Below are 13859 nucleotides of genomic sequence, written 5' to 3' on the forward strand. Positions count from 1 at the left end.
TCTCAGAGTAGACAGAAGAGCTACGCTGATCCCAAGCATTGAGATGTAGAGTTTCAGCCTGGGCACTATGTCTTCCTCCATGTTACACCATTGAGAGGGGTGAAGCAGTTTAGAAAGAAGGGCAAGTTGAGCCCTAGGTTTATTGGACCATTTGAGATCCTAGAGAGGATTGGCCAAGTGGCCTATAGGTTGGCCTTACCCCCGGCACTGTCTAGTGTGCACAACGTATTTCATATTTCCTTGCTGAAGAAGTATGTATCAGATGGGACTCATATGTTGACTTACGAGGATCTGGAACTGGAGACTGATTTATCCTATGAGGAGCAGCCATTTTAGATTTTAGACTGGAAGGACAAGGTCTTGAGGAACAAGACTATGCCTTTAGTTAAGGTATTATGGAGGAACAGCAAGGTTAAGGAAGCGGCCTGGAAGCTGGAGGCAGATATGTAGAATCAGTATCCCGAGTTATTCAGGTAAAATTTCGAGGGTGAAATTTTTGTAAGGAGGGGATAGTTGTAACGTCCCAAATTACCTAATGAGGCTTAGGTCCTTGATTAAGGGGTCAAGATGGAAAATTATGTGTTTATGTGATATATATGTGTGCCATTACATGATTATGTGAGTTATATTATAATATGACTAGATATGCATGTTTAGATGTACTAAATATGCATGTGGGCCCGTTTTTTAGTAGAAGAGCAATTTTCGTAATTTGGCTTGTTACGAGTATATTTTGAATATATGTGATATAAGTGCGAGACCACATTATTATGTGGATATATTTGGGTTACTCGGCACGAGGCGATCCTAGGGAGCAAGTTAGCGGGAAAGTCACAACGGGGTTGAATACCCGACTCGGGGTGAGTCAAGGGGTATTTTGGGTATCTAGTACATTATCGAGTTATCAGGTAGTGAGAAAAAATATTCAAGGATATATTTGTAGTTAGTGAGATTTGGAGGGAATTTCAGGGATTTTGACCATTTTTCCCTCGGGGACATTTTTGGTACCCCGAGCCTTGAGATTTGCTTAAGATTTCTTGAACCCTAAGTAAACCACACAAACACCAAAACAGAAGAGAAACACTTTCAACCTTCTTATTTCTCTCTCTCTCTCTCTCTCTCTCTCTCTCTCTCTCTCTCTCTCTCTCTCTCTCATTTACACACTCTCTTAATTTTCCTTGGGAATTCTTGCGATCTAGGAGGAATCGGGGCTAGCTTAGGCTCGGGATTGCTTGGGGAGAAGCTTATCAACATTTGGGGCAACTAAGGTAACAATTTCCAGCCTTGAATCTCTCTGTTTTTAGCTAAGTTCTAGAGTTTAGAAACTCAGTTCCGAATTTTGAGATTTGATGGGGTTTTGGCCAAGTTTAGGCTTAGGTTTTGATGGTTTTGAGTTGCTGAGTTGATTGGGAACTTTCCCTTGGGGATTTAGCTATGTTTGGATAGGTTTTTGGTGGTTTTTGGCTTAAACAAAAAAGGAGATTTCTGAGTTTTCATGTCGAGCTGCGGCCCTGTTCTTGAGGCATCGCGGCTGTAATGAACTCAGGGAGAAGGAGGTGTTGTCAGCCCATTTGAGTTGCAGCGCCAGTAGTGGTGTGTCGCGGCGCATGTCAAAACAGAGGAGAGCCTTGGGCTCTCGAACTTGGGGCGAGTCACGACTCTTTTGTTTTGAACCGCGACACTTAAAGGGTTTTTGAGCCCCATGAGGGTTTTGAGTGCAGAAACTCAAACCTAAGGGCTCGGGATCAATCCTACTACCCAGTTTAGTAGAATTCGACGTCTCGGAGGCTAGGACTCGATTGGGAAGCCTATATTCGCTCATTTTTTTTACAGGAATCTGTATTATGGTTGTGACTAGGTTATCGCTAGGGGCTCGGAGCCAGGATCGTGCTCAAGGGTCGTTCTTAATATACGTTGCACTCGGACCTAATGTAAGTAAACTACACCTAATACGTGGTATATGTGATTAGGGCTTGGCTCGATTGTTGGTTATAACTATGAATAGAGCTCGACCCCAGAGAATAAACGTGATAAAGTAATGTTTGTGCTCATTGATTAAACATGCTTGAATGCTCTATGTCTGGCTAGTTGTTTATTGATTGTATGCATTGCCTACATAGTTAGGGCTCGACCCCATTAAGGAACATGGTTATTATTATGGTTGTATTTAATTGACTGAGTTATATGATTAATATGTATGCATACTTGTATTGTCTAAAGTATGCTTATATGCATTTGTATTTGTTTGTCTGGTTATCTGAATATCTACTTAAGGCCTTGACTTATTAGTCAAGGGCAGCAATAGTGTGTTGGGCGTGGTCGAGTGGCTTAGGCCCAATCAAGGACGTACTATTATGGCCGACCCTATGTTCGTTGGAAACAAAGCGCTTGGCTAGCTCTATGGCTAGTTACTCAAAGCTAAGGGCAAGGGCCCTAGGCTATGGTCACATAGCTAGGGCATAGGGCCCGGGTTAACTCTATGGTCATCCATTCAAGGCAGCGGGCCCCAGAATGATCCAATGATCATTTATTTGTAATTGTATGCATGCATGAGTAGGTTGGGCATGCTAGATATGTATCTGGAATCTGTATTAATTGTTCATGCACATGTTTAAGTTTTCTTGCTGAGCCTTGGCTCACAGGTCCTATGTGGTGCAGGTAAGGATACGGGAAAGCTTCACCAGCCATGAGTTGGAGAGCTTCGGTGGCGGCATGTACATATGCAGCTGCTCGTCCACCACAGCTGAGGATATCTCAGAGGAACTAGGGTTGTATCCCTTATTTTTCCGCTTAGGCTGGCTGGTTGTAACTTTTGATTGTATATACCTTTTCAAACATCTTTTTCTAACATTTTGGGATCCCATGCATGTATTAAACTTTTAAATGAAAAGTCAATGTTTTATTTGACCAAATTTTTTAACCCTAACCCTTGACATTAACCTTAGTTACACGTTTATAACCAAATGACTTGATTAGAAAGTTTGACACTATTTAAAGTACACAGTGTAATGGTCCTGGATTAGGAGGACGTTACAATATGGTTCTGGGTAGCAAGTGTATGTGAGTGGTTAGACTTTACGAGATTGTTCTAAGGATAAGTATTTGACTTGTTTATGACATTAAGTTGGATTATGTACATGAGGAATGACAGCAAAAAGGTATTGGGCTACCAGTTTGGTCGTTATTAAGTGAATGGCCTAAGGTGATTCAATATGGTAGACTGAGGATAGACGATAAGTAAAGACTTGTTATAGTAACTCATTTTTTTTTTGGCTTGGGAGTTAGTAAGAGACAACTTGTAAGTATTTAATGGATAAAATGCGTCAGATGATGTTAAGAGAAATATTAGGCATGTCCATCTGTGTGGTGAGGCCACTAGGTCCCCCGTTGACCGAAATGGTCTAAGGATGGGTGTAATCCTTTATCACCATATACTTATGGTGTGCTTTAGTATGCATGTTATATGTGTTATATATGGTTTTGCATGTATGCTTATTGATGTCATACTACTAGCTTTTGTATAGTTAGTTGGTAGTTTCTTTTGTATGTTTGATTGTTGGATGTCAACAATTTATGAAGCCATGTTGTGTTTGGTTCAGCATGTCTTGGTTGAGAAGAGTTTACCAAGAAACTAGAGAAGGCGATCAGTTAGCTCTTATGACCAGAGGAAAATGGGATGTTGTTTTGACGTTGAGGAACTATTAGCACTCAAGATGAGATGTGGAATCGTCTAAGACAAGTGCCTCCTCAAGCATAGCTAAAGCATGATCAGAATGACCTTGATATTATCCTGGCCATAAGGACTATTAAATGTCACTCGTTATAGTTTTAGATTCAATATTCTCCAATGATCGAGTAGGAGTTGAGTTGTTGGGAGATGAGGGATTGGTTGGCTAAATGGCAACCATGAACTAGTGACACAAGGACTAACCGATAGGAGAAGGAAATCCTAATCGCGCATACGATAGAAAAAGAGGTTTTATCTATAAAGGATGTTGGTTCATTCTTTGATGCAGCACGAAAAGTGGATGGGAAGCCAACATGTACTTGGTGTAATTGTTTTCACATGGAGTTTAAGGCATATTATTTAGCATACTTGGAGCCTTAGTTGGAAGGTTTCCGGGAGTAAGTTGGATGAACACATCGAGTAGGACTGCCAGAACCAGTTGACTCAAGATAGGTAGTGAGCCAAGAATCATAAAAGATTTGGTGACTATAAGGAACAAATTACCAATTAAATTTGACTTTGTAGGTGAAGCTGAAAATTGGAATGTTGAAGAAAGGATGGAGTGGAATGCGACACAAATTTATAAGAACAAAGATGACCCAAAAGTTCATTGAAGATCAAGAAAAGATCAGATGTGATGGGAGGCAGTGGAAAGAATCCCATAACGATGGTAATTCTTCATATTAAGGGAGTTCGCATGGTGAAAAGGGAGACTACAAATCAATGAAGAATAACTTTGAGCATAAAAGAGGATTAAGCATCTCTATTTTGAAATAATGATAAGGATGACAAGAAAGTGCAAAGCACTCACTACGAAGAAGATGACGGACAACCACATGTGAATGAAGCATATTAGACGAGGACAACAACAGATTGACACATGAGGAGATATCACCATGTAAAGCACAACGTGACAACTTACTACATGACATAATCGATATGACCACATGAAAGATGCTCAAGAAATGGAGGCATCATTTTTTTATCACATGGCATGACGGAGACTACGAACATATGGAAGGATTGTACGAGATCATCAAGATTTCACTTTTAACGACAACGGTATGAAGAGCACATTACCGGAGGAAAAACAAGAACAGAGGAGCGTAACACATGGATGCACGAGCAATGGACAAGGAGTTTTAGGTAGACGAGTTATGAATTAAGACTGGAGTGATTTCAATTATTTTGAGGAAGCCGAGGCAATAGTGATATGCCCAAACTATGATAAGGTGAAAGGAACCACAATGACAAGAAAGGACAAAGGTGTTAGTAAACCATGATATATGAAGAACATATTTTGGAAATAATTATACTTGGATAGTATGGACTTTTAAGACGGACTAATTGGACAAAGATGACGGTAATTGATGGATATGATGGACAACATTTTCAAGGCATTAAGATATTCTAGATTACTTTAAAGGATGGAACCCATTGTGAGGGGAAACTTGGTTATGAGTAACATGTAGAAATGTTACAACTCATGAATGTATTAGAGAAAGATCCATATGAAGGAGGTGTAATGAATTTCCAAAGGATTCAAGGTAACAAGATTCGTTAATGATAAGAATGTGTTGAATTACGGAATAACGTGAGTTATTTTTTTATCATGATGAATTGATCTCAGAATTGGAAACATAGGAAAATGATTTAAGTTTTACAAACTACAGAATTGGATAGGATCTGTAAAAGATTTAAGACTATCTTCAGGATTTGTGAGAAAGTTTAGAAAACAATGACTATAGAGATGAAGGGCGACTTAGACCCTTATTATTGGACAAAAAGATGAGTGAAGGATAGACTCACGTTCGAAATAACACGATACGAATCTAGTTTTGGATTGTATCGAATTATAATGTATGTTTGAACAACTTTTATGCTACTATTGTATCTAACAAGTGATAGATTTTCTTTAACACCTTAAGTAGTGGGGTAAAGGTTGAAGTTACCCACTTGTTCGATAAGACACATCAAAAGCAAGGAATGCATAAGGGTAATAAGTGGATGAATACTTCGGAAGGCTAGTAGAAAAGCCCAACCCATGGACTAAGTACATGGACGAGTATATTTAAATTGACAAGTTGAAAGAATAAGAACATGCAGCAAGTACTTCTATAAGTATCTCTAAAGAAAGCTATTATAGAAAAAGCTGAAAGGTGAAATGAGATGAGAACTATGACCCTTAAGTGTTGCTTAAAGGGATTAGTGAACATCAGACGTTAGAAGAAGTTTGTGATGGAATCTATGGAAATAGGGATCAAATGTATGCCGCATGGTTGCATGATTTAATTGTTAAAAGAAGATGAGTTAAAAGGATATACATTGCAATTTAATAGGGATTCTAGACAAGGAGACAAGTATGAAATATATACGTAAAAGTTATGGAACTAAGGAGTTGTAAAGAAAACTTTATGGATTTTGAAATTTGGAAATATGGAAATAGTTTCAGAAGTATGAAGTAAAACCAGTATGGATAGGTTACTACTAGAACATACCGAAAATGGCAGACATATCAAGTGGAAAATAAGTTGGTAATTAAAGAATAAATAAGTGATAAGGTGAACAAAACCAGATTAGAGGGTGGTGTAAGCCTGACAATGTATCTGGGTGTATGTTGGTTATAATTGAGTGTGGCTATGGTACTTGTCCAAGTTATATCGTGATGATTTTGAGTAGAGGGGATCAGTTGTGATGGAAATATTCTATGGAAAAGTTGAGGTGACAAGGAAAAATTTGAGTTGTTAGATACTCTCGAGGATGAGAGAAATCTTGATATGTTATGGCATAGGAATTTCGAGGATGAATTTCTTTTTAGGGGGAAGGGGGCGGGGATAGTTGTAATATCTGCCTTTGCATTTCATGAGTATTTTGGTAATTTTGCCTGGAAGGCAATTTGGTAATTTATGTTAATGCATATGTGAAATTTTTTTCTTTTAAAATGCCATGATATTAGGTGATTTGTTATGATTATGATATGTATATGTATATGTATGACAGAGGAAAAACATAGTTCCTTCAAGTATCAAGGGCTTAAGTGCCAAATATATTGGAAATTAGGGGTTAAAGTATAATTATGGATCTTGCGGTAGAGATTGTAATTTTCATAAGTAAAACTATTAGTTTAAGGGGAAATCACGAAAGAGGGATTAAGTTAATGCTTGAGGAAATTTAGAGTTGGGGGTAAGACAATAATTATGTATTACACAATTATTTATCAAAATTAATAAAAAAAGAGAAAATAATGTTAGTCTTTTCACGATAGTAAGACTAAAAGAGCAAGAACCCTTCTCTAGTTCTTGATCTAAACCTTTGAGGCTTAAGGAATTGGAGAAGGACATCAGTTTGTCTATTTTGTCGGGCTATGAGTTACCGAAAGGGAACAAATAATTGATGATTGTGGCAGAGATATTGATAGGTAAACCCTTTGAACTGTGCAATACAAGTATGATGATAGATCTACGGTTTTTTTTATAGTGAATATGGTTAAAGATTTATGTTATTGATTAATAGATGTTTATTAGATGTTTAGGATTGATTTATTTGGGTTTCAAGTGTTAGAACACATGCTAGGATGATTGATTGCGTGATTTGGTTCGAAACTTTGTGATTCAGGGCTGGAAATTAGGTTAAAATTGCACTTGTGATTCCAGGAATCGCGTTGAGCGCAACCGCGCCCATGCCCTGGCGCGACCGCACTGCTTGCCTAAATTTATTAATATTGCACAACGTATTAATGTTGCATGCTTACATTGATATGGGTGTGAATATACTTGAGAAGGGTTGCTATGACCTATGTTTATGTTATGATATTGTTTGGTGTTTGGTAAGATGTTGGGCAGGGTAGTTATCGAAACAGGTAAGTGTCCAAGGTCGTGGAGGTTTATTGTGGGACGCCACTCGCTACTATAAAGTGTCAACACTTGCTTACGTGGTTTGTGTTGCTATATACTTGTGTGACATGCTTACGTGATGAAAATGCATGTGTACGTTATGATAAAAATGCATGCTTACGTTTCTCATGCTTTGTTGTACAATTAACCAAATTAGGACTGACTTACAGCCGGAATGACGTCGGTAATACGTGTTATGATTGTATTGTGATATGCTATAATTATGTGATGTGGTGATATGATATAATATGCTATGATTATGTGATAATCGTGATACGTTATAGTATGTTATGGTATGTTAAATTATGCTATGAGAATGATATGATACGATAGTAGTTATTATTGAACTCTTTATAGGTTAGGGTATAGAGTATGAGAAGTTTATAATTTAGGTTGTGATGATATGAATTAGTTTATGTTTTCTGTTTGGGCTTTGGGGTTGTGACATACATAACTCTTATTGTTAGGTGTTAGCTCACGGGTACTCTGTGTTGTAGGTAAGAGCGAAAGCGTAGTACATGAAGCGATGAGTTGGAGCAAGCTTGGTCCGATGTGTGCATGTCGTGAATGGTTGATCTGGGTCAAGGGGTTTCTACTTATGCATTATTTTTATAAAGGTCTTTAACCATTGGTTTTGTGTTGAGTCTTAAAATTTGTATTTTTATTACATATGTAAAACATAATTTATTTTAAATATCGAGATCTCGAGTTGCATGTGTTTGTAAAAGGTGTTAAATCATGTTTGTTTCAATAAAAAAATTGTTTTTCTTAAAGAGATTCATGTAAATATCAATTTACTTAAATATGGAGTATTTAGTAAATTAATGAGTTTTAAGTCGGGTCATTACAAACACAATCAGCCATTCCCTTTTTCACCTTTAGAGAGTCAACGGTGATACAAGAACATGACACACAAAATGAGTTAATTTATGAATATGAAAATTAACCCACAAGATTGCTCTCAGAGAAACACCATAACAACTATGGCCTAATCCAAAAAATGTATAGTAAGCGCAAGATCAACACAAAATCAACAACAAGACAACATTTTCGTAAAAATTTAAAGAAGAAGAAGAAGAAGGAATGAAATAAAATATGAAGAGAGAGGTGTTGGGCACCATAAACAAAAAAAGAGAGAGAATGAGCAGTGTATCATCAACAACATCTTGACATATCCCATCGAAAAATAAATAAAATGTTTATTAAACAAAAGGATCACCTTTTTTATCATTTTCAACCTTAAAAAAAACTTAAAAGCTTAAAGCAACTAAACAATAACTAGAAAAAATCTAAAGAGAAACATATTTTTTAAATATAAAAATTATATTGAAAAGTTGAAATGAAAACAACAATTAAACAACATCAAAAAGTAGAAAAAAAATAGTTAACAACAAAAAGGTAATCTGCATAAAAACAATATTAAGACAACTAACAAACAATGCAACATAAACTTAAAAGCAACAACACGATAGTTAGAGTTTTATTTGCAAATGGAGAGGTAAAACCAGATCTTGACCGAGTAGTAACCATTACGAAGAAAATGAGATCAAAAAATTATATTGATATCTGGAAAAAAAAGAAGGAAGATGGAGAAGATGAATAGAAAGTAAAATGGGTATTTTGTATCGGTTAACGTGCAAGAAAAGAAAATGACAAAAATTAGTAAAATGTGTAAGAAGAACGAGTGGGTAGGATGTCAAAAGCATATCACTTGCTATTGCACATTTGTCATCTTTTATTTTTATTAAATTGTGTGACTATCTTATATTTGTCTTCTTTTTTTACTTTATTAAATTATTAGTTATTTTACCTTTGTGTGATAACAAATTATGAAAATGCGGGTAGGAAAATAAGTGGAGATAAAATGTTAGAAATAAGAAATAAAAAAAAAATCAAAAAACTTAAAAATGATGATGACATAAGCGGAGAGAATGGGGAGTGTACAAATAATATTTGTATAATATTTAAACTTATATAATGAAAAAATTATATACAGTACCCATTTTTAATTAAGTGATTTCCTTTATACCCACAATTTGAAACTTTTATTAAAATGCCCACTATTTCATATGATATACCTATTATACCCTCTAAAATAGAACCCGTTAAGCTTCTTCCCTAAAGGCTTCTCTCCTAAAACACTTAACCTCACTCCTCCTACTCATCGAGTTTATTGTGTTCATCTGACATAGGTTAAACTTCAGGGTATAACGAGAACTATGTTATGCAATCAACTCCCTGATAATGCCCAATAAATAAACATATAAAGCAAAAGTATAGGAGGAAATCAATGAGGCTTTTCAACCACTAAGCATCTTGAGAGATAGCTATTAAGACTTGTCAACTAACAAACTTGTAAATATTACTAAAGCTTTATTTTAAAACATCAAATAGCGTCAATTAGTTTTAATTTAATTTAGAAAAACTACGAATTTATTTCCTTTACTTGAGGAGTGCTAGGTTCAGACGTTTTTATACACTTTTGTTCAGACACTACCTCCTTGATTGACACGTGTAAAGTATTTTTTTTCATTTTTAAATCAAATTAAAAATCCACTTATTTTACTTAATTTACTATAACTGCAATTGTGAATAATACATAACTAACTTCTCTCCTTCTGCAAGTCCATTAGCTTGTTGTAATTTCATTCTCACGCAATCCACCTTTAGACTTCATGCTATCTCCGTAAGTCATCTCTCTCAAAAAATTAAAAACGTCTAAAAAATATAAATTTATTTAAAATTTTGGTTTAACTTTTAAGACTTGTGGTTTAAATTTTAAGTTTTGTGGTTTAAATTTTAAAGAATCGTAGTTTAAAATTTAAGTATTGTGCTTTAAATTTTAAAGACTTTTCATTTAAATTTTAAAGAATCGCGGTCTAGATTTTAAAAGATCATAGTTTATATATTATATGATCGTGGTTTAGATTTTAAGCCTAGTGGTTTAATTTTTAAGCCTTGTAGTTTAAATTTTAAATAGTTGTGGTTTAAATTTTAAGTCTTGTGGTTTAAATTTTAAAGAGTCGTAGTTTATATTTTAAAAGATCACGTGTTTATATTTTATATGGCCGTAGTTTAGATTTTATGCCTAGCGGTTTAATTTTTAAGCTTTATGGTTTAAATTTTAAAAATTCGTAGTTTAAATTTTGAGCTTTGTGGTTTAAATTTTAAGCTTTGTGATTTAAATTTTAAAAAGTCATGATTTAGATTTTAAATGATCATTGTTTATATTTTATATGGTTATGGTTTAGATTTTAAGCCTAGTAGTTTAACTTTTAAGCCTTGTGTTTTAAATTTTAAGCATTGTAATTTAAATTTTAAAGAGTCGTGATTTAAATTTTAAGCCTTGTGGTTTAAATTTTAAAGAGTCGTAGTTTAAATTTTAAGCCTTATGGTTTAAATTTTAAGTATTGCAGTTTAAATTTTAACAAGACGTGGTTTAAATTTTAAATAATCATGGTTTAAATTTTAAAGACTAGTGGTTTAAATTTTAAATAGTCGTAATTTAGATTTTAAATGATAATGATTTATATTTTATATGGTCGTAGTTTAGATTTTAAGCCCAGTGGTTTAACTTTTAAGTCTTGTGGTTTAAATTTAAAAATAGTGGTTTAAATTTTAAGCTTTATAGTTTAAATTTTAAGCATTGTGGTTTATATTTTAAGTTTTGTGGTTTACATTTTGAAGAGTTGTGGTTTAGATTTTAAGTCTTGGGGTTAAACTTTTAAAAAGTCGTGGTTTATATTTTATGTCTTAAAGTTTATATTTTAAATGATTGTAGTTTATATTTTAAGTTTTGTGATTTAAATTTTAAAGATTTGGAGTTTAGATTTTAAGCCTTGGTGTTTACATTTTAAAGAATTATTTTTCATAGATTGGATACAATATATAAATATAGTTGTCATACATTTATATGACACACTACAATTAAAATGCATTTCTAATTTAACTAAAATATGACACATATAATACACACTACAACAACGCTTAGAACCATGTGCTCAAATAAGGGTAATTTGAGAAGTCTCATGATAATAATGAGTAAAATTTAACTAAATATATTTAGTTTCTAATTTTAGTTAACTACTCCTAAAAATTGGTAGTTCTCAACTTTTCCCTATATAAATCTGTATAAGTTATTTGGGAATAGTAAAAAAAATAAAAATACCTAATTTTTGTAAGAAGGTACCAATTTTTACAGTGTAAAATTCTCTAATTTTTATAGATGATTATCGTCTTTGTACCAAATGACATATTCATTTTATAAACAACAACTAAATTCTGAAAATACAAAGGCCCAATAGGAAGAAAAAAATGATTCCAAGCGACCTGTAGTTAGAATGATTACGACAACATATTATACGTCGTTTCAAAAACTTTATTCATACATAAAGTAAAGTGAGCAGTAGTAACGACTTGGCTGCCTCAAGCATCTTATCCAACACTGCTTCCAAGCAAGAGCGTGGCAACAACATGAACGCTTTGCCCTCTACTTCCTTCTGCAACTACCAAATACCAAAGTTTAAGCTCACATATTCAAGTTTAAGCCTCAAACACATCTCCTTATCCCATTTTACTACCGCTACTACTCCTCCCTTTCTCAGCAGAAGCCTCAGAATTTATGCTAATTCCAACCAAGTTGAGACACAGCCTCCTCTAGAGGAGGAACCCGCCGGACTGGAATCCAAGGAAGCAAGTAAGCCCTCCTCTGTTCCACTTGACAAAGACCTTAAGAAGGTTTCTCTCTCTCTCTCTCTCTCTCTCTCTCTCTCTCTCTCTTGGGTGAATTGGGTCAGAAGAGATAGCAAATGCAATTGGGTTTTCTGGAGTTGTTGAGATTAGTACTGTTTTGGGTAATGCTTGCTTTGTAGGATGTTTAGACCGAAGAGGCAATTATGTGAAGACTTGGATAATTAGTTTGGACAAAGTTTAGTTCAACATTACTAGTTAATTTTTTGGGGTTTGACTGTCTGTTCTATGTGTTCCCATCAATTTTTTTCAAGTCAATAGGTTTGATATTGTATGTGTTATATGTTTATAGGTTGTTCAAAAAACTGCTGCAACATTTGCTCCAAGGGCTTCCACAGCTTCCAAGAATCCTGCAGTTCCTGGAACTGTTCTATACACTGTTTTTGAAGTCCAAGGCTATGTTTCCATGTTGTTAGGTGGAGCTTTGTCTTTTAATCTCTTGTTCCCTTCAAATGAACCAGACATATGGAGACTAATGGGAATGTGGTCAATTTGGATGTTCAGTAAGTTTTATTTCTTTGTTTTTTTCTCCATCACATACTCAAAGCTAATGAGCTTAATTTGGCACCAAGCAAACCTTACCAACCAAACTGATTTTCTTAGTGTAGCCATAACAAGAACTTATTTCAATGTCTGCAGCCATTCCATCGCTACGGGCTCGAGATTGCTCGAAAAATGAGAAGGAAGCTCTTAACTATCTCTTCCTTCTAGTCCCCTTACTCAATGTAACAATTCCATTCTTTTTGAAGTCCTTTCCAGTTGTTTGGTCTGCTGATACCGTAGCCTTCTTTGGCATGTATGCATGGAAGGTATGGTTTTAACTATTTCCATATTTGAATGAGCCTTGAAGTACTCTCTATTTTAATTGTGTTCTCTTACTTCTCATTCATTCTTCTGAAATACATTGTGTTCTAATACAGCTAGGTTGGTTGCAAAGAGAAGACTAGGAATCCAATACTTGATGGCTCTCTTCGAATGTAGTATAATAGGCATCTTAACTTTCCATACATTTCCATGATGCCTGCTCTGTTATGGCCTCGACTCAACTTGAGAAGACATTTTGATTTAGCAATGAGGCACTATACAAGAAAAAGACAACTTTTTCATGAAGATAAATCATGGCATTTAAGCCCAAAGGATTTGTTAATATGATGTATTATATTGGGGAAACTTTATTATAATATTTGGGTTCATTCAAACACCTGAATTCTTGTTTTCTCTTTCTTTTGCAAATTTTGTTTTGTCGTTTACTTTGCCAGCAACTTTGAACAAAGAATTCTTTTTTTAAAAAAATAAAAAATTAGTTATGTGCAATGTACGATATGATAAATAATATGAATTTATTTTCCATTAAAGAGGGGAAAAATAATAATTAATATTAATGTTTTTTCTATAATTAAAATTTTTAAGTACATTACGTGCCTTATGGTACACACCTAGGGTTTGTATCTTACAAACCCTAATGTGTAGTTAACATAATTGTTTTAATT

The 13859-nt window shown here is 34.6% G+C and overlaps 1 protein-coding gene across 2 annotated transcripts; it reads left to right on the forward strand.

Moving 5' to 3' along the window:
- Positions 1-12025: 12025 nt before the first annotated feature.
- Positions 12026-13576, forward strand: LOC133792439 (protein RESISTANCE TO PHYTOPHTHORA 1, chloroplastic). Of its 2 annotated transcripts, none has more exons than XM_062230348.1 (4): positions 12026-12357; positions 12662-12872; positions 13009-13178; positions 13294-13576. In XM_062230348.1, the coding sequence occupies exons 1-4, from the start codon at positions 12094-12096 to the stop codon at positions 13348-13350; spliced, it is 702 nt and encodes a 233-aa protein (XP_062086332.1). In that variant the 5' UTR covers positions 12026-12093; the 3' UTR covers positions 13351-13576. The 2 variants fall into 2 exon arrangements, with proteins under 2 accessions (XP_062086332.1, XP_062086337.1); XM_062230353.1 differs by having other exon boundaries at positions 12028-12357; positions 13290-13576.
- Positions 13577-13859: the final 283 nt, after the last annotated feature.

Source organism: Humulus lupulus, chromosome 1, assembly GCF_963169125.1.
Source record: "Humulus lupulus chromosome 1, drHumLupu1.1, whole genome shotgun sequence".
Lineage (NCBI taxonomy): Eukaryota > Viridiplantae > Streptophyta > Magnoliopsida > Rosales > Cannabaceae > Humulus > Humulus lupulus.

Coding starts and splice junctions, on each gene's coding strand:
- LOC133792439 (XM_062230348.1), top strand. CDS start 12,094: ATGAACGCTTTGCCCTCTACTTCCTTCTGCAACTACCAAATACCAAAG. Junction 12,358..12,661: donor TTGACAAAGACCTTAAGAAG/GTTTCTCTCTCT, acceptor ATATGTTTATAG/GTTGTTCAAAAAACTGCTGC. Junction 13,179..13,293: donor TTGGCATGTATGCATGGAAG/GTATGGTTTTAA, acceptor TAATACAGCTAG/GTTGGTTGCAAAGAGAAGAC.